The sequence below is a fragment of the Pteropus medius genome, unplaced genomic scaffold, assembly GCF_902729225.1.
Source record: "Pteropus medius unplaced genomic scaffold, Ma_sr-lr_union100, whole genome shotgun sequence".
Lineage (NCBI taxonomy): Eukaryota > Metazoa > Chordata > Mammalia > Chiroptera > Pteropodidae > Pteropus > Pteropus medius.
In genome coordinates, this window is record NW_024352789.1 from 524,855 (window position 1) to 548,508 (window position 23,654).

At 43.9% G+C, this 23,654-nt stretch overlaps 1 protein-coding gene across 5 annotated transcripts in view; it reads left to right on the top strand.

The window, feature by feature from the left end:
* The window catches only part of ASH1L (ASH1 like histone lysine methyltransferase), a 108,147-nt gene that overhangs the window by 6,323 nt on the left and 78,170 nt on the right, over positions 1-23,654 (top strand). For 4 of the 5 annotated variants that reach the window (XM_039849607.1, XM_039849610.1, XM_039849609.1 and 1 more), the window contains exon 2: positions 15,619-16,135. In XM_039849607.1, coding sequence (XP_039705541.1) covers positions 15,719-16,135 — 417 coding nt within the window. In that variant the 5' untranslated portion in view covers positions 15,619-15,718. Of the gene's footprint in view, positions 1-7,560; positions 7,733-15,618; positions 16,136-23,654 lie in introns of those variants that run through there. The other variant, XM_039849608.1, reaches the window with a different exon arrangement.

The window sequence follows — 23,654 nt, forward strand, 5'->3', positions numbered from 1 at the left end:
AGTATCCAGCCGAATACAAAAATATATAATTGCCTTCTTAATAATGAACAAATCCCAGCCTCATTCGTATATTTCCCCTCAGTTTGTTGAAAATCCCAAACAGATAAAGATCATGGACTCTGAAATCAGATTGACTCGGCTCATCCCAATTTCGCTCCTTACCGATGTTGTAATATTTAGCAAAATACTTATGATCTTTGGTTTCCTTAACTGCAAAATTATGATAATATAACATAGGGTTATTGGAGGATCGTATGAGATAATATGTATAAGGTACTTGACATGTCGTATAGCAATGCATAATACAGATTTGCTATTATTATTCCTCTTCTTCATTTCCTGAAAAGAGAAATTATTATTTAGCAAAGCAAATGACCTCCCATATGTATATTTCATGTAGGAGGTAATATGCAAAATCCATTTTCGAAAGTGCATGTAAACATCTTCCTTACATGTATGTTTTTTATAATTCTTAATTCGATTTTATCTTATTTTCCTCACATGTGAATTTTCGTATTTTCCCCCTTCACTCTAGATTAGGCTTTTGTGTTTGTCTTTTTTTATACCTTCTTACCAAATCAAGGATTTGTCTGCAAAGTGAACAGGGATGTATCTTACTGTATACATTTTTTTAGAGTGGAGAACTTTAAATCTTTGAACCGAAGTGGGTTTAGTTATGACAGTCCTCTTTTTAAAAGCAATCAGTCTTGTCTTTGATTTTTCGAAGCCCAGTGGATTCCTCTAAAGCAGAACCCCTCTCTTTCCACTAAACCACCTCATTTGATTCAGAAACAAGAGCAACATGAATTTTCTGAGTGTTCGTTGTGTGCCAGGCACGGATACAGTGATGACCCAGACAAGGTCGTTGGGCATTTTCGTTCTTGTCCGGGTCAAGGTCTGGCAGTGCCGGAGCACACTGCTTCTGTCGTGACATGCGAGCTTCGAGCAAGACTTGGTTCTAAAGGCGTAGTAGAGCTTTCTGAAGGAATGTCTTGGGATATGATGATTCTATGCCCGAGCATATCAGTTGTAGGACAAAAATCTCTTCGTCTTGCATCCTTATTGTGTGCCTGTGGTTTATCCAGGCACTGCATCGGACAGTTAGCCCTTTAGGGTATCCGTGGGTTAAGTCCTCTGTTCAGAGTCCAATAAAAACCAGCATCCTGCCTCCTGTGCCTTCTGACAGGAGGCATATTCGTTCTTCCATTCCACAGGTGTTCGTTGTGCTCTGTGCCCGTCGCCGCTCTGAGCCCCCGGACGCAGCAGTAAGCAGAGCAGCCAGAAATCGCCGCCCTCATAGTGCTCCCTTCCCAGTGCGCGAGGCGTTAAAGGGCTGCGATGTCACCGCGTTTGGGGTGGGATGCGGTCGAGGAGATGTCGCCGAGGTAAGGGGGCAGGTGCTCAGGAGGCCCCGGGCCTGGTGAAACGAAGGCCATGCAGCGCCCTGGGGCAGTAGTGTGTCTGCTGCATTCAGGGCTGGGACGGGGTGGGCAATGGGTAGAAGTAGCCACGGGCTAGGTGATGCGGGGACTCAGGAGACAACTGAATGTCTAGGTTTTGGTCTAGATGACGTAGGAAGCTGACGGGAGGCTTGGAGACGGTGTATGCACTTGGAAAGGCAGGCGCGGTACAGCCAAGGCGAGGAGGCCGTTGTGACGTTTGAGGCAGGAGGTGGCTGCGAGTCGAACCGAGGGTGTTACCAGGGAGAGGGATTCAGGGTATATTTTGAAGGTAGTGCGGTTGATGGCTTGGATTGGATGTGGGGTCTGAGTAAGAGCAGTCGAGACCGACTCCGGCGACGGCCTCAAAAGTGGGTGCCGTTCACTGACGCGAGGAGCATCGGGAGAAGCAGGCACAGGTGAGCAGCCGTGAAGAATCTCGTCTGGTCCTGCTGACTCTGAGTTTCCTGTTCAGTGTTTCGGGTCGAGATAGTGAGTAGGCGGTTGGATGTATAAGTCTCCAGTTTGGGGCAAATGTAAATCTGGGAGTTGATCATTGTAGAGTTGGTATTTAGAGCCATGGGACTGGATGAGAGTCCCTGGAGAGTCGAAGTTCTGGGGCTGAATTGTGGGATATTCTTGACACTTAGAAGAATTTAATCAACAGTGCCAGGGCCCAAAGAACCTTTTGATAGTTTTAGGAATAACACCTTCCTGACTGAGAAAACCTAAGAAGTACTAACCAGTCAGGACAGAGACAAAAGTAAAATGGTTGATGAACAAATCGCTACTTGTTTATCTGTTAAATAGCTCTTTGTGTCACAGAGATTGGAACACTCATTTTATAGGAGATTAAAGAACCAGGGAGCCTGTTTTACTTGATTACTCTGAAAAGATGGCCAGAATGGTCATTACCTTCTAAGATAGCCATTGTGAAGGGCAACATATATATATATGTGAGGTATCAGAAGACAGGAAGCTCCTCGGCCATTAACATGTTGGCATAACCGTTTCTAGTTTTGAAAATTTACGGAGAAAGAGTGAGGTCTGCCGCCTGATTTCTTCAGGCTTTATTGGGCATTGCTAAACCTTCCTTTAAAGAAGCTGGTTTTTCATCTGTGGACTTAATGAGTCAGCATATCAGTTGTCTTAGAATACATGTTTTAGATCCAGTCCTTGTAAGTATTAGGGCTTCGTATCAGTTAGGTTGACTTGCTGCCTGTTTGGGGACATATTTTCTGGGCGTGGGTAAGGATCTACTTAAATATATTCGAGGTGTCAGAAATTGAAAGGAGTAGAAATAATGGACAATAAAGGCAGTCACAGCATATAGGTTATTCGTTATTCATTTAAAAACCTTTTGGAACAGATACTGTTCTCTCGCTCAAGTAGACGGCTTCACGCTCGCCAGTCCACCTCTGCCATTTGGAAGATGTGGGCCGTCCATTGGATGGGTGCTGTGCCTTAAAAGACCAGACATCTCGGACTTCATCGGTCCTGGAAGAGAGGTTGATTTCGGAATACTGAGGGGAAACACTTCTAGTAACAGTGTGTTCCCCAGGGTTTATCTGACCTCTTGTTGCTGTTTTATAGAAATCACCAGAGAATTAAGGAACCGCATCATGTATGATTTCTTTGTCCCAAGTCAAAGTAATAATCATCAGTTGTGTACCTTAGAACAGGAGTCCCTAACCTTTGTGGCACCAGGGACTGGTGCTCCTACGAGACTAATGCCTGACGATCTGAGGCGGAGCTGAGGCGGTGATGCTGGCGCTGGGAGCGGCTGCAGATATGGATGAAGCTCTGCTCACCCACCTGCCACTCACCTCCTGCTGTGCGGCCTGGTTCCTAACAGGCCACAGAGCAGTACCGGCCCAAGGCCTGGTACTTTTCAGCTCCCTTTTCAGCTCCCTTCCTTTGATGAACGATGTGTGTTCATTTCCTTTTGGCATATACCTAGGTGTGGGATTGCTGGGCCACAGGGCAAGCGCACTTTTATCTTTAGTAAATACTGTCAAACAGTTTTCCAGATTGTGTGACTTTATTACTCTGCCGGGAATGTGTAGGCATTCCAGTTGCTCCACATCTTCACCAACATATGGTGTTGTCATTCTTTTGAATTTTAAGCCGTTCAGGTGGCTAAGAGTTATTTCACTGTGGCATCGATTTGCATTTCCCTGATGACTGGTGAAGCTGAGCATCTTTTCATGTGTGTGTTAGATGCTTAGACATCCTCTTTTGTAAAATACCTGCTCTTAATACATTTTCTGAATGCAATTTTTTCCCTCAGATATATGCATTGCGTAATATCACTATCCAATTTGTGGCTCGCCTTTTCACTTTCTTGGTGGTATCTCTTGGTGAACAGAAGTTCTTATTTTTGATAAAGTCCAGTTTGTCATTTTTTTTCTGAAAAAAAAGACGGTGATCTAGATTGAAAAGGTGTGTAGGTGGGGGTAGCGGAGAACGGAGACGCGCTCATCAAAAGCTCGCGGTGTCGGGCGAGATGAGCGCGCTCTGGAGCCGTGCTCTGCGGCGGCGCACCTGTCATCAGCTGCGCTGTGTCGTACATTGGAAACTTTGTTAGGGGGCTCTGTCGGATGGACACAGGGAAGAGGTGTGTATTCAGAAAGTACAGGCACTGCTAGCAGAGTGGAGTTAGAAAGGAGGTCTAGACGTTTTTGGATTCGTTTTCTCAATTTTATGCAGATAGGAACAAAACGAGACGTAGGTGTGTGCTTATAGTAGCTGTATATATTTCCGATCTTTTCAAAATATGTTTTTATTGGATTTTTGTTTATTATAAAACTAATAGAATTCTGTAATAGGTCACGAAAAAATATATAATTCTTTTTTTACTTCCAAATCTTTCTCCTTAAAGTAACCAGTTCTATCAATTGGTATATAATCATCTTATTTCTATGTGCATATAAATACATATGGTTTCTTCTCTGCTCTTTACAGATAGATCACGCTTGCTTTTTTAAAAATAGCAGCTCTGGCTCTATATTTGTGCATGTGCGTGTGCGTGGCCACATCAAAGGGTGCCATATTGGTGCTTTTATTTTTCTGTGATGGAGTCTCAAAAGTAGAATAGCTATTGAAGTCCAAGAGTATGCGAAATTCCGAATTGTAGTAAATACTATAAATACTGCTTTCCAAAATCACAGTGGCCACTAGGGCCCATTTTTCCTTGCCGATATTAGCTGTTATTAGTTTTTAAAATTTTAGCCAAACCGATGAGTGAAAAATATCTTAATTCGTACCTCCCTGTCTGCCAGTGAGGTGGTCCATCATTTTATTTTCCTAATTGTCTCTTGTAATTGCCTTTGCATATCTCTTGTATGTCTTACTAGTTGGTAGAATAACTTTGTACATTAGAGATTTTAATTCTTTTTTGTGTTTATTTAATTTTTCCAAATCGATTGTTTTTTTGATCGGAGTTACAGTGTCTTACCACACAATATATGCTGCTTTTGTATATTCAAACCTATTAGTATTTTCTTCGTGGCTTCTAGTTTCCTGGTTTGCTTATGAGAGTTTCTCCACTCTAGGCTACAGAAACATTCACAAGTATTCTTCAAGTACTTTTATTCTTGCATATAGCTCTTAAATCCATGAGAAAATTATTTTTGTAATTTTATAATGTGAACAATGAGTCTAAGTTTGTTTTCTCCAAATGGATTGCCTGTTAGGCCAGCATGCAGCAGCGTGGATCAAATAAGTCAGCTTCTTGCCATATTGAAATCTATTAACTGCAAGAAGTTTTCACAGGACTACCACTAGCCCATATTTTATTTTCATGCAAAGTAGGAAAGGAATCCTTTCCACAAGGTACTTTAATATGCCAAATAATTTTTAAATGGCTCTATTGAACTATAATTCATGTACTATACAATTCACTAAAGTGTTCAAGTCAGTAGTTTTTAGTCTACTCACATAAATACGCAGCCATCAGCACTAATTTTAAAACATTTCCTCTTGGTATCCATTAGCAGTCACTCTCCATCCCGCTCTAGGAACCACTGTCTCCTTTCTTTTTTTTCTCTATAGATTTGCCTTTTTTGGACAGTGCGTATAAATGGAATCATCTCACACGTCGTCTTTTGGAATGTGCTTTCGTTAGCATGTGCCACAGTTCATCATGCTGTAGCACGTATCAGCACTTCATTCCTTTTTATCGATGAATAACATCCCACTGTGCGGTGACATTGGGTGCACATTTGTGTGCACGTGGTCGTGTGGACCTAAGCATCCATTCCTCTCGGGCAGATGCCGGGAGCGGAATTGCTGGGTCACGTGGTGGTGCTGTTTAATCTTTCGACCTGCCAGACGGTTTCCAAAGCAGCTGCCCCATTTTACATGTCTGCTCCAATTTCTCCACAGAAAATTTAAAAAAAAAAAAAAAAAATGTAGATATTTACAATGTGAATGGTGCCCTCTTGGAAGTGGCTCCTTTGTTTAGGGTACAGCCGTGTGCAGGAGCCCCGAGCTGACAGCCCCTAAGCCTTGTCAAAATGTAACAGTTCATTAAAGGGAAAATCTTTCCAATGTAACTTCTGCTTCCCATTTCAGAATTCCCTGGGGATAAAGATCAATGTCCCTATACATTCCTTGCAACCACAGCCCTGTCCCATCTGTTTTTAAAAACAAAATCAAAGATATATTTGATCCGTGTTAATTTTGCTTCGTGGGAAGACCTAAGTAAGGTTTGACTGGATTGTCATTTGACAGTTGATGGGTATGATTTTTTTCCCTCAGGATTTAGCTTTGGGAATGCTTTCTGTGCCTGTTTTCCTCTTGTGGCTTACTAATTGTAATTTGTGTTTCTTGTTCTGAGTTTCTAGAAGGAGTTTGTTGGTATAATAGTTTTCCTTTGGTCATGAGACACATTCTTCCTAGTTTAGTGTTTCTGAAATCAGGAACTAACACAATTGATCATTATGTATAATATGGCAGTGGTTTTAAAATTTTTTTTTCTGAAAATGTGGTCATTAATTCATGAAGCCTCTTGAGATCAGTGGCATCATGGAATTTAAGAAATATATACAGTATATAAATATGTAAATAACTAGATTCATTGGCGATTAGTTAGGAATTGTTCGTGACTGTCACTGTCTGTTAAATGAAGGGTTGTTTGTAGTTGAGTGGGAAAGTTTGTTTGTCCAACTTTGTAAGTGTAGTCTATGTTGTATAAATTACGTTGTGTAAAATCTTTTGGAACATAGTTCAAGGTTTATTGGTATCTTCATGAAGATATAGCATTTCATGATTCCAGTGACTTTCGTGATGTCAGTGGTTTAAGGTAAAACATCTTAAACCAGTTAAGATGCCACTTACCCCTTTCCTTTTGGGTAGCAAATTACATGTTTATATTCATAGTGTTTATTTCGTAAAGTGTAAGAACAGTAAAGATTATATAATAAAGAGGCGTGCAAATTCTGTAATACTTTTATTTTGTCTAATCTTTTAGACTAGGTACATGATTAAAAATATAGTTATATGCGTTTATTTAGTCACTAGGTATTTATTGACTATCTTTTATGTTCCGCATGCTTTGCTCAGGACACAGTTAGCAGTGAATAAGGCAGACAGGATTCAGGATTCTTATTCCTGTGGAACAGGTGGTCTAAATGTGGATATTAAGCATATAACTTACGAGGGCGATAAGTGTTAGGACACCAGTGTGCTCCGTAAGCAGTTACCGGGGAGCTCTCCCCTGATCTGGGGCTTAGCACATGTGTCCCTGACGACGTGACCTACACACTGAGATGGAGAGGTGCGCGGAGGGCATCTGGGAAGGGGGCAGGAGAGACCCCGGGGGGGTGGGGGGGACTAATTGGATGTGTGCCAGAGGAAGGGAGACGGAGACGCGCGACGAACCAAGGGGTGCTCCGAACACACGTGTCACACATGTATCAGTTCTTGCTTTTTTGGGTCGTTACTTGCCCCTGCTCTGCTCCTAACAGAGTGGAAACGGATGGGACTAGAGGTAGTAGGTCGGGGCAGGTAGCACGAACAAAAAAGTAAGCTCTGGTACGTGTGCGGAGCGCTGTTCTCAGTACTTTGCGTATGTTAGTTCATCGAACTCTGGCGACAGTCTGTTCACAGATGAGGGGACTGAGTGCCTTGCCCGCAGCGAACATAGCGGAACTGGGAGCGGAGCCTGTGTGATCCGGACCGGAGCTGGGGTCCTCGACCGCTGGGCCCTACCGTGATGCAGATGGAAGTTACACGTCACGGTTAGGATCGGGAGCGTCCCTCTCTGCAGACCAACATGAAGGAATTCCAAGGTCTTAAGCCAGGGCTGGGGCCGCGCCATATTCAGATTGTTCGATCATTTCTGGCCGCATCGTGGAAAAGGGCCCGGGGGAGGGCAAGGGGCATAGACCGATGTTAGAAAGCCGCCGCTGCGTTCCGGGCAGGTCAGTTTCTCAGACAAGTCCGTGGCAGTGGAATTAGAATTAAAAATTTTTTACTATTCACAAGTTTTGGTGTTAAAGGTAGGGAATAGGGAGTGAGAAGGGTCAAGGATAACCGTCAGGTTTCTGCCTTGAGCAGCTGGCAGGACTCTGATTGCTTAGCTACTCGGACAGATACATCCTAAGCAACCTGAGGGTCATCTATGAGAATTTCAAAGAGCAAATTAAAATGCACGATACAGATTTTAAAAAGTCTTGCATAGTTAATTTATATGTTTTTTTAATGTTGAGAAATAGAGCAATGATTATAGTTTCTACCTTTTAATAAAGACCACAAAGAAAAACAAAGAGTTATCACAGATGAGACAAGCTAGGTTTTACTTATTTTAAGCTAAAAATCTGCCAGCATGGTTCAGTCTGCAATGGTAATTTTAGATAAGTATACTTACTCAAAAAGTTATTTTTATATGTTAGAGAAAGTTAATAAGAAATTGCCTTTCTTTCGTAGCTGTAAAAAAACCTTATAGAACTTCATTGACTCCGTGTTCGTACACTGCCACGCCGCCCCCTTGCACGTGTCATGGACGTGTATTTCCAGCCGTCTGCCTGGCCTTTCCGCTTCAGAGTTTCACGTGCATCTAGAATCTGACATATTTATTACCGAACTCTTGGTCTCACCGTTCTGTCTCATCCTGGCAAACAGCTTCTAGAATGTCAGCCCACGAAGGCAGGGATTTTCGTGTTTCTTGCACGGCTGTACCCCAGTTCCTGTTAGTCATGGGCGCTCAGTAAATGTTCGTTGAGTGTCTCGTGGAACCATCACTCAGTTCCCCGCTCGCTCAGGTCTTCAGATTTCCTTTCCCTCCCTCTTACATCTTACTGACAAGTCATGCCAGTTCGACCCGTGCAGTGCCTCTCAGCCACCCCGTTTTCTTTATTTCCGGTGTTCCCACCCTCAGCTGCCCGTCCCAACCGGCGTTTCAGAATCCACTCTCCTCGTCTTTCTAAGCATCTTCCGCAGCGACTGGGGGACGTTTCCTTGAAACGTCGCGTCCCTTCCCTACTCGGAGCTTCAGTGGAGCCCGACGAGACCCCGAGCAAGCTGCTCTCAGTCACCTTTCCAGTTTTGTTTTGTGCTGTTCCCCTTGGTTTATCTACTGTCAGTCTTCACGATCTCGGGTGCTCTTTACACCTACTGTTCCCTGTTTGGAGATGATTTTTGCTTCCACGTTCGGCCTGGCTATTTCCTACTGAGACTGGGTCTCGCTTAAAGTTAAATGGTTTTCTCAGCCGTGGTCCCCGTCCCTCCGGTCTCCCGTTACTCACTGCGTTATGTAGTAGGACCTCCATGTTGATTGTGTCGTAATTATAAATTTATGCGGTGAGTCGTTTGTCTGCCCACCCCTCTAAAATTGGAAGTTCCCGAGACCAAGGACTGTGGTCGTATTACTTGTGACTGTATCGACAGTGGGTGTCACAATTCTCAAAACCTATTTTGAGGCGCTCGAAATATTTACTGAATGAGTGAAGGGTTAGATTAAGAATGAGGAATTCGTAAGGAGATGATGGAGCGACTGGAGAGGTGGTCGCAGAGCCAGGAGGACGTGCGTGTCATCGTGTCATCGCGGAAGCCGGGGAGAGGTCCAGACAGCAGTGACGCGGGTGTGTCGGGAGGAGGAACGAGATCGCGACTGAAATGGGTCCTCGGGCGGCCACATAATGTAGTATTTGAGAGGAGCCACGTAGACCTGGGCTCTACCTTTTATTGGCTATTAACCTGTTTTTCCATCTCTGAAAAGGGAATAATAATAGTAACTAATTTTATGGTGATCGTGAGGCTCAAATGAGATAATCTGGGTAAAACATTTAGCGTAGAGCTTTGCACAAGAAGCTCAGTAAATTTTTTATGAAAAGCGCAGATATTTTTTATTTTTACTTACTAATGTGAGCTCATTGTAAGGACTCATTATTTGTGGCACTTCAAAACTTGTAGTCGATTTCCTCTTGCCTTGCTAAACACTGTCCTGTCCAAGTTGTCTGCCCCCTCCCCAAGCCTTCCGGTCGGGTGGCCGTCAGGTGGCCATCGGGAGGCCGCGCAGAGCGGTCTCCACGCGGCTGGAGTGGCTCCGGCACTTCCGTGTGCCCCGGCCAGAGCTCCGTGTGGACATGAGTTTGTTCCTGTTTATCGGTTCCGTGGGTTGTCACTTGGATGTGAGGTTAGCGTGGGAGGCGCGGGGCGGGTGGCGGTCTGCCTTTCATGGAGGAAACGGCGTGGAGGTGAGGACGGGCTCGAGCAATGCGAACCTGTTTGAAGACTCCACGCTCGTGCCGCTCACCCAGGTGCTGAGTGTCATGCTACCAGCGGTGTCCCTAGAGCACTAGCAGCTGTGACTGACTTCGTAAATGTATAGGTGGTATCTCGCGTGTTCTTAGATTGTCATACTTTGCGTTGATATAACGTATACATCCTGTTAATTAGCAGTTTTCTAAAAGGCTTGTTCATAGCTAAAATGATCCAGGCAAAGGAGCTTCATGTTACAGTGTTTTAGTTTCCCTTGAATTTGGACCAGACTGTTCCTGATTGTTTTAGCGATTTGAAAACAGACTATAAATCCCAAAGCTGCATGTGAAATGAAGGTTAAATTCGCCTCTTTGAGGGAAGAGATTTGCAGTCTTACTTCTGTTTCTCCTTGGAACTGTGTTTTGAATTGAACGTATTGTGGTAGGAAACAGAGTGAGTTGTGTAACCACATGGCATCCTCGCCCCTGGATGGAAAACCTAGATCATATGGACATCTTTCCAAAAGCTGAGAGAGTATTGTTCACGAAGAACGTTGCTTTGAAGGTTGAAGCACAGCGTTCTGGCAGCTGCTGTAGGGTCTGCTTTTCACACAGTTTATGCTGAGCAGATAAAGAGCATTCTTTGTTGGGAAGTATCTTCCGAATTTGGATTTATCTTTACTAGAAACACTTAAATTCGGTAAGTGGGGTTTGCCAGTCACGACTGTCCAGTCTCGGCTGCCCGAGTGGAGTCACAGAATGGGCCCTTAGCATGCGGTTCTGTTTCTTCTTCGATCAAGTTAGGGGAACGTGATATTTCTCTATTATATACTTCCAGTGTTTTCAGATTCATTCTTCTTCAGCTTATTGATATTCTATTTTATAGTAACGTGTGTCACTTAAATTCAGTTTTTTCCTTTTTAAAAATGAAGAGAATCATACTTTCCTGAACACTTTTATGGAATGTTTTGAAAGTGAATAAGTACTGGTAAAAAATGCTTTGAGTTCTTTGGAAGAAATACTGAAATTCTACTTTACATTTATAAATGTACGTATTATGAGAGACAAAATTGTAATACATTTAAAAATTGTGTGTAGCGAATAGAAAAGCAGTTGTTTTGTGTAAATTATTGTCTTTATTCTAGAAAAGATTCCTTTTAATAACTGACCCAAAAGGTACAGGGCAGGGCATCAGCTCCCCGTTAGTAAGGTAGGACGTAGGATGGACATTAGAAATTAACAAACAAGAAGTGGGGGCGGGGCACCTAGGAAAGGAACAAACTGGAGCCCACAGGATATAACCCATGTAAGGCATGGGACTGAGCCTCGTGGTCGCCGAGCACCCCCTGTGTGCCGGGCCCCGTTCCAGGTGCTGCATCCAGCGAAGACGACAGAAGTCCGTCCGGCAGACTTGACACTCCGATGGGAAGATGCAGACGATAAATAAACACGTGTGCACCTGCCGGCGAGAGCGGCAGTGGGGAAAGATGAGGCAGGAGGGCGCGCGTGGAGACGGTGCCGGGGTGGCCGCGTTTTGGTTTATAAAAGATCGTGGGGTGTCTCCTCCAGAAGGTTACACCGAGGCAGAGACGGGAAGGAAGGACAGGCGAGCCACGTGGCTGTCTGAGGACAGGCTCTCCCGCCCAGGAGCGGGACGACTGCAGGGGCCCCGAGGCGGGGGCACGTCTGTCGTATTTGAGAAGCAGGAGGAGACCCGTGTCCCGTCTCTTGGAACTGAACGGGGAGACCTGGGAGAGGGAAGAGAGGTCAGGGGACTGCCGGGCAGGGGAACCAGGGCCTTAGGACCATTGGAAGGACTTCGGGTTCCACTTTGAGTGAAGTGGAAAGCCGTGGGACAGATTTGGAGCAGAAGAGTGACATGACTCAGCAGAGGCTTTGGAAGGATTGTCCTGCTGCCGAGCCGAGAGCTCACGCTAAAGATGCGAGGGCTGAAGCGGGGGGCCCCGGGAGGCTGTCGCAGGGGCCACTTGGATCTGATTGGTCGCTGCCTAAGTAGTGAGAAATGACAACTTTAAAAAGTTAGGAATAGCTTCTCACTGAATAAATGATTATGTTAATATAAAAGGCCCATTTATATCATTAACACATTCTGCATATATTTCGAAGATAACGAACACTTTGCTGAGCGCATAGAGCTGTGGGGTATTAAAAGGAGAAGGAGTCAAAGGTATTAGAAATTTGGGGCCTAGATGTTTCTGGTTGGAGTTGCGTTTACTGAGGCGAGGACGCCTCTGGGAACAGCTGCGGGGCGAAGGGGAATCGGTCATCGACAGTTTTGGCTGAAGCGCCTGATTGTTCCATGGCCAGTCGTTGTGTCCAGCAGCCACTCAGATCCGTGAGCCCGGAGCTCAGCTGGTCTCTGGAGACAGAAATTTGTTAACCATCCATGTAGATGGCACGTAAATCCGCAGGACCAGATCCGGTCACGGAGAAAGTGGGCGTGGGGTCCAAGGAGGTCCGGGTTGGCTCACCGGCGAGGGAGAGGGGTCCGAGGCCCCCCGGAAGCCGAGGGCAGGGGCTCTTCAGCTGCGTCAGGTTCTGCTGACGGCGAGGAAGCTGAGAACCGAGTCATAGTCGTCGCCCTTGGCAATGTGGACGTCGGTGGCTTTGACCAGCAGTTTCCGTGCAGAGGAGCTGGAAGTAGTTGGTGTGTTCAAGAGGAAAAGAAAAGACGGGGGTTTGGAGGTGGGGCGCGTAGACAGCCCCTTCGAGGAGTTTTGGTGAAGAAATGGGAAGGTGGAGGGCACGGGGTCACGAGGCGTTTTCTTCGGCGAGAGATGGTAGTGATTCTGCGCCGACCATGTTATCCAGAGGAAAGGTGAGGACGGAAGGTGACAGTGGGGAGGCCGGCCGTGGCGACAGCTCATATGTTATGCGGGGTGGAGGGGCGGACTCCACAGGCACGGACGCAGGCGGGTGGGCGGATATGTGGGGAGCGCTCGGGGCAGTTTTCTTCGGATTGTTGATCCTGCCATTGTCGGATTGGAAGCAGAGTCAGTGGGGACGACGTGGCATGGCTGCCCGGGAGGGTGGCGGAGTGGCCAGATGAGGGCCACGTGTCCCGGCAGCAGGGGCCTTGCGGTTGCTGGTCTGGAGTGCGGGCGGGGCCGGCATGATGGCTTTTCTCAGACAGCGCTGATGGCTCGGGGCGGAAGAGTTACAGGGTGTGATTTGAATTACTAGTGCAATTCAGGTATTTTAATAAGTGTACAGAAAACCACTCGCATGAAATACGGTCAACGTGCAGTAAGAAAAAACGTGTATAGCTTTCTCATAACACAAGGTGAAAGCGTGCAAAAAAGAAACACTTTCTTCATGTCAAACATTGTGTGAGAAGCTATAGGGGCCTTAACATGATCCATCCATCCATCCATCCATCCATCCATCCATCCATTCATTCATTCAACTATTTATCAGGTACTAAAGTATGTGATAGTCATTGTTCCAGGTGCCGGGGACGGAGTGGTGAGCAAGCCGGGAAAAGGTCCCCACACCCACGCAGCTCACATTGTAATTACAGTGCACTTGGGGATGCAGCTGATAGACGTGGGGCACAATTGAAAAAGCGATTATCCAGGTCGCGACCCTGCACCGATAGAGGGGTTTCCGGAAGGGTCAGGCCAGTGCAGCCTGAAATGTAGGTCTGAGGACATGGGTCCACGGTTCATCATCCGAAAGTCTGTGGCTTTGAGAAGGAGTGTGACGTGGATCGGTGACTTCCACTGTGGTGTTCAGCGTTCCACTTCTCAAACACATTGCCGTTTCGCCACTGAAATGTAAGACTGCTCACGGAAATCATGATTACCACCGAAATGGATCCCGGTCGGTGAGATCAGGTTTTGTCACTAGTGAGTTAGGAGAAAGCTTTTGCTTTTCGGACTTTTGAATGTCAGGATTGCGACCCCATCGTGGAGAAGATGGAGCTTTGTACCTGCAAAGGAAAGCACGCACGTGGCACAGAAGCAGAAATGGGCATGTTTGTTGGGGACAGTAAAAAAAAAAAACTGAATTGACTAAACCACAGGGACCGTGTGCCGGGAAGTAGGGGTAAACAAGTGTGAATAGGCAGAGCCAGACTGCGGAAAGCCTTGACCGCCACTGCGAAGTAGGAGCAGATGAAGTGGTAGCGTGACGTCGTGGTGGCCTGATCGGGAGGTGCTCGTTCAGCTGCGTGAAGGGAGACAGTGGCACGGACGAAGAGGCCTGGTCCGTCGGCCAGCCTTTGTCGAGGGGCCGCTTACAAAGCTGCTCTGCCGTTCGTAGTGATGACCGCCGCTCCTTGGTGCCTTCCCCTGGGCCCGCTCTGGGCCAGCCGTTGCGGGATGCATTTCAGTTGCATTCCTCGTGGGCGTCAAAACAATTCCGTCACGTGGTCTTTGTCCCTGAGAATCTTACAGTCTCGTTGGAAAGAAAAGTCTGAAGGCGCATAGTTTAAACTATAAAGTATTCTCCATAAATGGAACTTTCTAAGGGATAGGGTGTTCGTTTTTTTCCAGCTACTAGTCATGGGTCTTATTTTGGATGTATGCTTGAGATAAAGACTAGACTGTCAGTCCTCGAGAATAGTGAATTGTTTTGTTTTGGTGTTGTGCTTACTAGTCAGCTTCTGACTGGATGGTAATCTGGTCTCCCGGGGATTTCCCTGTGTAGATCACTCAGAGTCTCAAGTAAGGTGTAACGCCTGCTGCAAAATAATAAATTGGCATGCTGGTTTAAAAATATTTTATGGATTCGGGGACTTGAAGCATGCCAACTGACCACTATTTGCTATTAGGAAATTTTGTAAAAATAAATTTCTGGTCTTCAGAGTTTTGATGACAGTGTTACGAATCATTTGTGTAGTTAAGGCTCGTAAGTTGAGGCTGGATTTGTTTTGTTGGATACTGTATTTTCAGGGCGTTGCGTAATGCCTGGCACATGATAGGCGCTCAAATATTTCTGAATGAGTTCATAGTTGAATTGTACAGCAGAAATGATTCCAGCCTAAGTCCTAACGTAAAGGGCCTGGTCACCTCTTATTTAAAAAAAAAAAAAAAGGTTGGAGCACTCAGACCAGCCCAAAACGTGATTCTTTACCCTCAGCAAAACTGATTTTATTCAACTAAAATGTAAGAAATATAATCTTTCGAGACTGAGGAGCGCTAAAATATTCCAGATTATTTTGAGGCTTGTATTTGCAGAAGCTTTTTGGTTGAGTTATAACAGTCTTCTAAAACATTGATTTGTACCATACCACTATAGTTTATTTATGGTATCTGTAGCATATAATAAACTTATCCCGAAATTATTAATTATACCTAAATGAATTTAAGTTCACTTGACACTCTGTTTCGATTTGTTTTAACTGTGATTTGGGTCCTTCCTGACTCGCTTGCCCCCCGCCCCCATACTCATTTCTCATGTTAATCAGTAGTTGCCTCTGTTCTGATAGATTTTTGTTATGGTCTGTCCTGCAGAGAAAGAGATGCTGGTTGCACGTTTCGGAGAGCCCTGTTTTTTCTGGAACTCAGTTCTGTAAAGTATTCATAGGATTCCTTGGCAATAACTACACTTGTGATGGACTCTAGAAATACTGCTATGTTAGGATTGGGTTCTGAGTCCGAAGGATTTTCAAGAAAGAGCCCCTCTGCCATCGGCGCTGGCACACTGGTCAGCAAGCGGGACGTGGAGCTAGAGAGCCCGGAGCAGGCGGACGGCCCTCGCAAGTGGAGTCGGGAGAGAAGCAGCGAAGCCGGGAGGGACGATGGTCTGACCGATGCACAGCAGCAGTTTTCAGTGAAAGAAACAAACTTTTCAGAGGGAAATTTAAAATTGAAAATTGGCCTTCAGGCTAAGAGAACTAAAAAACCTCCAAAGAACTTGGAGAACTATGTTTGTCGACCTGCCATAAAAACAACTATCAAGCACCCAAGGAAAGCACTTAAAAGTGGGAAGATGACAGACGAAAAGAATGAACACTGCCCTTCAAAACGGGTGAGTAGAAGTCCCAGCAATACGTGGTCATTGACAATATTTGGATTTCCCGGTTAATTTGTATCTCACCTACTTACGTGTTCCAGGAAGGTTGACTTTAATCTTTACATGTTATTTCTGCCTAGTCTGATTTGAGGACCGTCGGGGATGTGAGTGATAGGATACCATGCATGTGTTCACACGCGCGAAGTGACGGCAGGTGTTTTAAATGGGGTACGCCCAGGTTCCTGCTCCCAGTGGCTTCGTGCAAAGGATATCGGATCTGTAGTTGGGAAACCTAGATTCGACTCTTGCCTTCCTATAGAGAAGAAACCGAGGCTCGAGGATGTTAAATGATTGTAATGATCATAATACCACCTGTGTTGCAAGGCTCCAGTTCACTAACGTAGGCCGAAAGCTTTTGTCCAATGAATCGTTTTATACAATTTGTTCCTCATAAGGCGAGTTAATATTTTAAAAACTGTCCCCTCTTTTCTGCCAGCTATCCAAGTATATCTTAAGTTTTTACTTGGCCTAGTAGAGATGGTGAGTTCGTTTTAGATCATGCGTTAACCACAAATGTTGGTCACTCCAATGCCTCATTCTAGGCCGTGGGCACCGTGAGTGCCACACGCAGATTTAAATGTATGCACACGTACATCAAATGGGGTGGGGGTTCTGGCTGAAAGAACTGGCCGAACATTTTGGCTGAAATTCTGGAGTATTGCTGACTGTGTGAAGTGACTTGATTTTTACCGTTAGTTCCTTAACGTCGAGTCCGTTCGTGCTGTGCGCGTCCCCAGAAACAGTGACAGCGCGGGCTCTGCTCTCCATCTGCCGAGGCGGCCGGAAGCTCTCAGCAGGCGCCGGTCCGCACACGTGGCTCGGGGAGCTTTGCTGACAAACTCAGCCGTGAACCAGTTAGATTACAAGTCAGGAAAAGTGGGTATTGTACCGGTTCGTGAAGAAAAGTGGTTGAGCCTTGTTTTCCTCACCTCTGCCGTGAAGGTATCTGTTTCTGCCGACCCCAAGACTTTCCATAAGGTCGACTGAAAAACTATTTTTGTTTAGATCTTTTTCCTTGGAACAGTGTTATAGTTTGTTTGCACAGCCAATCGTGAAAGGCTCCGGGATGGTCGCCTTCAGCGATCTTCCCGCGGTGTGTTCCAAACGGCGCTGATGAGCGTGGGCAGGCTGCTTCCTGCTGCTGGGCCGTACTTTCCTCGTTCATGACGTGGGACCCGATGCCTCCTTTAAATGGTTATTTGTGCAGCGCTCTCACCAGTTTCTCAAAAGGGTTCATGACTCCCAAAAGAGATTCAGTGGCCGAGGAGGGCCAGACGGACCACGAGGCACGCTGTTGGTCTAAGAAAGCTCGGGCCTTTTGTTTCATTGATTTTAGAGCAAGGCTTTACCAGACACAACCAAACGTTCCCCCACCCCGAGTCTTCAAAAGTGGATAGGTTTTGTCTGTGCTGCTTTTAAAGCAAAATTTCTAATAAAAACATAGAAATACAGATTACATAGCTTTATCTCTTAATATAATGTTTCTTTCAGCAGTGTTCAGAGGGCAAAAATAAGACCTTCTGAAACAGAAGAGATCGCTGTCGTGGTTAGTACCTAATGGCTATTTGTGTCGTTTTTAAAAGCAGTATTCAAGTTCAGTTCCATGAGCGAAATTTTCCCTTTCTTAAATTATGTGACATACTGTTAAATTTATAGTCGTTTACCCATGGACCGTTACTTAGAGTGATTATTTAAGGTGACCCAAAAAAGGGTCATTTTTTAAAAAAAAAAAATTTCCACTTACAGTTTAGGAACTGGCACATTAATAACTAAAGTTTAAAGTTTAGTTCATTTCTTTGAGAAAATATTAGGGGGTAACTGCTCTTCATGTAACTTTATTTAAAGTTATATAAGTTATAGATTTTAAGGGTCCTAATTTTGTTTTCAATTTTTAATGTGTTTTTCCAGTTTTATCGAGATATAATTGGCATACTGTACTGTCTAAGTTTAATGTGTACTGATTCATTTTTAATTAATTTTGAGACTTTTCTCTATTACATTTTGGCAAATCCAAAAAATTTTAGTATTTGCAAGGACGTAGGGGACACATGCAGTCATATGCTGCTGGTGGGGGGTGAGTTGGTGGAAGTACTTTTTGAGAGTAGTGTGCTTGTATCTGTCACGATTAGAAAGGACAATTCCTCGATCTCAGTGTCACTTCTAAGACACCGCCTTACAGAATACTTGCAAGTATACACCAGGTTACATGTATAAGACATTGATTAAAAGTGTAGGTTCCTGATGGCTTCTTGTGGATTCTGACTCAGTACATATGTCTGGGTTTTCTTAAACGTCTTTATTGAGATATAATTCTCATACCATGCAGTCCACCCATTTAAAGTATACAATTCAGTGTTTTTTGCTATAAAACATTTTTTTAATGGTAGTAAAATATATTTAACACAGAAGTTGCCATTTTGACCATTTTTAAGTGTAAGTTCAATGACATTAATTACATTCACAGTGTTGTACGGCCATCACCTCTATTTCCAAAACCTTTCCATCACCCCATACTCTAACCATTGGGCCATAGATTTCCGTCGCCCCTCCTCCAGCCACTGGAAACCTCGGACCTGCTTTCTGTCCCTGTGAGTTCACCTCATCTAAGTGGAATCGTATTCGTCTTTTTGTGTCTAGCTTATGTCCCCTAGTGTAAGGTTCATCCACGTTGTTGCATGTATCAGAAATGCTTCCTTTTTATGGCCCAGTAATATTCCATCGTACGTAGGTACCACATTTTATTGATTTCTTCATCATCTGTGGTCACTCGATCGCTTCCAGCTTTTGGCTACAGTGAATATCGGTGTGAATCGTGTGGATGTTGGTGTACAGATGTCTGTTGAAATTCCTGCTTTTGGGCCCTTTGGGACCATTGTCCTGGAAAGTGGAGTTGCTGATCCCACGGGAGGTCCGTGTGGCTTTTTGAGGGACGCCACACTGACTGCGCAGCAGCTGCCACGGTGGCGGTTCCGGATTCTCCAGGTCGTCGTCAGCGCTTGCTGATGTCTGTTTCCGTTTGTCTGTTTGTTTGTTTTAAATAATAGCCATTCTGAAGGCTATGGAGTTGTATCTCACCGTGGTTGTCGTGTGCTTCTGTCTCCCTGGTGACTAATGATGTAGAGCATCTTTTCTTATGCGTTTGGCCATCGGTATATCTTCTTTGGAGAAACTTCTATTCAAATCTTAGGACTGTTTTTGAATTGTATTTTTTTTTGTTGCCGAGTTTTCAGGGTTCTTTATATATTCCGTATATAATGGGAATGTTTTTCTCCCATTCTGTGTGTTGTTTTCCCTCTTTTAATAGCGTCCCCTGATGCACAAAGGTTTTCAGTTTTGGTGAGCTCCAGTTTGTCTGTATTTTCTTCTATTACCCGTACTTTTGGTGTCCTCACTAAAAAATCACTGCCAAATCTAACATCATGAAAATCCCCACCCCCCGTTTCCTTTAAGGGTTTTATAGTTTTAGCTGTTGAGTTTGGGTCTCTGAGAGATTTTCGGGTGTCTCTCCTCGCCTTGCTCTGTGGGTTCAGAAACTGAGTGAGATAGCGAGGGCTGCTTCAGACATGGGAAACTCATACGGAATTTAGTGCGTAAGAGTTTGGCTGTTGGACCAGCAAATGTCCGATGAGGTAATACACTCCTACGATTCGGGATTTAAAAGACACACATGGCAGCAGTGAAGCACTCACCCCAGTTACCGTTCTCCCCACGCAGAGCAAACCCATTTTGGAATCGGCTTTTAGGCCATTGCCTGAGCCCCCTCCTCACTGTGTAACTGATAAGAAGAACAACCATTTCTCAAGCAATACGAAGACGACTTTTCTGTGTGCGAACGTGTCTGTCTGCAGATTTACATTTACTTGGAAAATAACACCACATTAAGAACACATTGTTTAGAACCAGAATTGGTACAAGGAAACTTCCAGTAAGGTAACTCCAGCATCAAGGTCTTTCTGCCTCCCACAGATATGTTGTGTGTATACAAGCAAATACACGCCCCGCCCTTAAAAAAATATAAATAGTAGCAGCTGTACACACTGTTGTGCATCATGCTTTTTTCCAGCTAAAGAGTGTGTTCCGGGGATTTTTCCGTAACGACTATGAGAGGTTCTTTAGCTTTTTGAAATATGAGTTACAAGGTTTTTTTTTTCCTTCCATTTTGTCATTTGTCTTTAAATCTTGCTTATTTTATTTTGCCACACAGATGTCTTTAGTTTTTTTACCTAATTTGTCTTTTCTTTGATGGCTCCTAGCGTTTGACATATCGTTAGAAAGACCTTCACTCCAAGTTTATGAAGGATCTTATATTTTTGTAGGACATTTTTATGTTTAATTTTTAACATATAAATCTTTGACCCATTTGGAGTTTAACATATATAATATGAGTTTTGAGTCTAACTTTATCTTTTTCTAAATAGCTACAAGTTGTCCCATACTCTCATTAATAAGGCCTCTTCACTCCAGGGTTGAGACCGCCTTTACGACCCTCTGAATGTCTGCATGTGCTTGGGTCTTGTCTGATTTCCCATCGTGTGTCATCGATGTCCCTCTTTGTTTGGCGGTCTGATAGTTTTAATTATGTTTTATATGTGGTAGGGCTAAACTTTGGCATTACTCAACATTTGAAGAGTGCCCCTTGCGTTCTTGCTGATTAATTTATAAACGGAATGGTGTTTCGGTAAAAGCAGAATTTTTTTCTAGAACTCGTCCATTTACATAGTTCATAGCGTTCATTTTTATCTGTGGTTGAACTTGGAACCCGATTGCAGAGTGGTTTCCTTGAGAAGCTCAGAGTTTGCTTTGCCAGGAGTCAGGGCGGTTCCTGACACCTCTCCCGGTCCCCGGCCTCCGGGCTGGCTTGATGCGTTTACCCTGTGGGCACCGTGCCTGTCTGGTCAGCCTCCGCATTTTCTTTCTTCCCGTTCGGTACCCTTGGATATTTTTCTTAGTTCCTATGAGGTAAACAGTGCACTAAACATTACATCTTATGCAGAATTGAGTTATTTTCTTGTAATAGAAGAATCTTGATGTTATTTAGCCTGCCGTATGGCTGGATGGGAAGTCACCGGATTATTTAATAAGAAATAAATTTATTAATGTTGTAGCAGATTTTTCTGTCTCTGTTTCTCTGTAGCGGAAAGAAAAAAACTTTAAATTTCCTGTAAAAATTCAGGTTTGGCTATCTTTCAGCGTTATGTGACGTGCTGCCTTTGTCATTTTGTGAGTTGTCAGCACGGTATATTCTTCTGTAGCAGCGTTTTAGAGAGAGTAGAGGTGGAAGTCATACTGTTTATTTATTTATCACACACTAACTTAGAAGAAGAAGAGGTAGTGGTACTTTTCTCTCTGGCATTTAAGCCGCTGAGCCAAAAGAAACAAAGTACTTTTGTGACCAGTGAAAAATTAACCAAAATACCTGTTTCCTGTAATTCCCGGTGATTAAAAACGGAAACTCGTGTGAGCAGAAAGGGACGGGGACGTGTCCGTGCTCCTGCACCCTGGTTACAGGATCATCAGATGGCATTGCACAGTGGCGCTGTGTGGACATAAACCTTTCGTCAGTGGATATGATAGTTCATGTAGCCTCGTCGAGTGGATTTCACATACAGTGAATTACTAACCAAACCGACACTAAAGAGCGTTTCCTGTTTAGAAAAGAAATGCCTATGCCGACTTAATAGATTACGTAGGAAACATTTCACTAGAGATGTATTTTTAAGTTTCAGTGAAGTGATTTTTATGGAGAATTATTAAAACCCACATGAATTCAGGTTTTCTGATGAAGGCCTGTTGGTTGGCCTGAGATTTTTATTAAATTATAGACTCGATAGGTTAATGTAGTTTCTTTAACAGGAAAATATATAGATAGTGGTAGGACCTCAGTTCTTGCTCGGTAGAGTTAATTCGCCTCGCAGTTTCTATGTTGCTGCACATAGATTCTAGTTGTTTCAAAATGAAATGTTGAGGGGAAAAAATGGGTTTGATATTACCTAGGTTTTGGCTTCTCTTTCCTTGGCATTTCTGTTAAATAGCAACAGTATATTAGGTTTTTAAATCGTGCTCTATGTTAGATTAGCACAGATTTAGATAAAATGTATATATTTTTTATTAAGACGTAATTCAAATACCACAGAATTCCCTCTTAAAGTGCACCGTTCAGTGGTTTTGTAGTATGTTAGCTACAGAGTTGTACATCCATCACCAATTTCAGAACATCTTCATTACGCTAAAGATGTATTTTTTTTGTATCTATTCTACTCGTGATAACTGATCAAAGGACTCATATTCTACTTTGTACTTTTCACAAAGGAGAATCAAGTTTTGTATTGCTTAATTTGAAACATCGCCTCTACTCTAGACTCACGGTATTTTTTTGATTTATTTATGCCTCCATAAAGTATTTGAGTACCTGTTCTGTTTAGTAAACAAGTAATTATGATGTGATATAGCTTTCATAATAGAAATACACAGAGTGTTTATGGAGCCACAGAATCGTTGGGAGAAAGTAGTGAGCAGGGGTATACGCAAGGAAAGCTTTACCGAGGAGCTCATAATATTTAAAATCGGGTGTTGACATCTCTGTTAGAATTTGTTATAAAGAGAAGGGCTTTGGGGGCAAAGTAAGTAAATAAAGGGCAAAGGCCCAGTTCCAGACATTTGTCAGGGTGCTGTAAAACAGGAATTTGACATCCCTCCACCGCGGTTGAGTACTAAGGAAATCTAAAGAGCAGAGGACAAGTCGAGGGACTTATATCATCCACCTCTTGCGTTGCACTCAAAAACGTAGGGAGCCTCTGAGTCATTCTTTGTCTGCTTTTCCTTAACAGATCTTGGGTTGAAGTTTCTTCTCTGTTCTGACTTAAAAAGCGGGTCTTAATTTTTTAAATCATATAGTGTTTTTAACATTGTAAAATTTAAAATAAAAATTGCATGACTACGTTCATTTGTTTGTAGGATTCTTTGTTTTTAAAATTTTAAGGTTTTGTGATCTGACTTTATTTTAAAAAGAAGAAACATTTTAGAGTTAAAATTGCGTTCGGGGCAAGTTTTTCTAGTTTAGAAATCCGGGATGATTTTTGTAGTTGGAGTAAGTAGGAGCCCTGTCGTTTATAACTAATGTGAAATCTTAGCAAAGACGTAGGTAGTACCTGGATTTTAAGTTACAGATCTGTTTTGTTAATGGTGAACTACCTTGATCGTCAGGCAGGAGGAACATGAGGGCAGATGGGTAGAGCTTCTTGCAGACACAACTACAACAGCAGGTGGCATTAGAGATCGGGGCGAAGGCTGAGTTGCAGGGATTTAACTGTGAAAGGAGGAAGGGGAGCCAGGTGTGCTGGGAGTTCCGGGTGCAGCTGGCAGAGCTCAGCTGACTCTTGAGTGTCATTGGTGTATTTAAAGATTACCTGTAGGTATGTGAGTATTTTCTTTAAAGCGACTGCTTCAAAATCTAGCAATTAAGAATGCTCTTCCA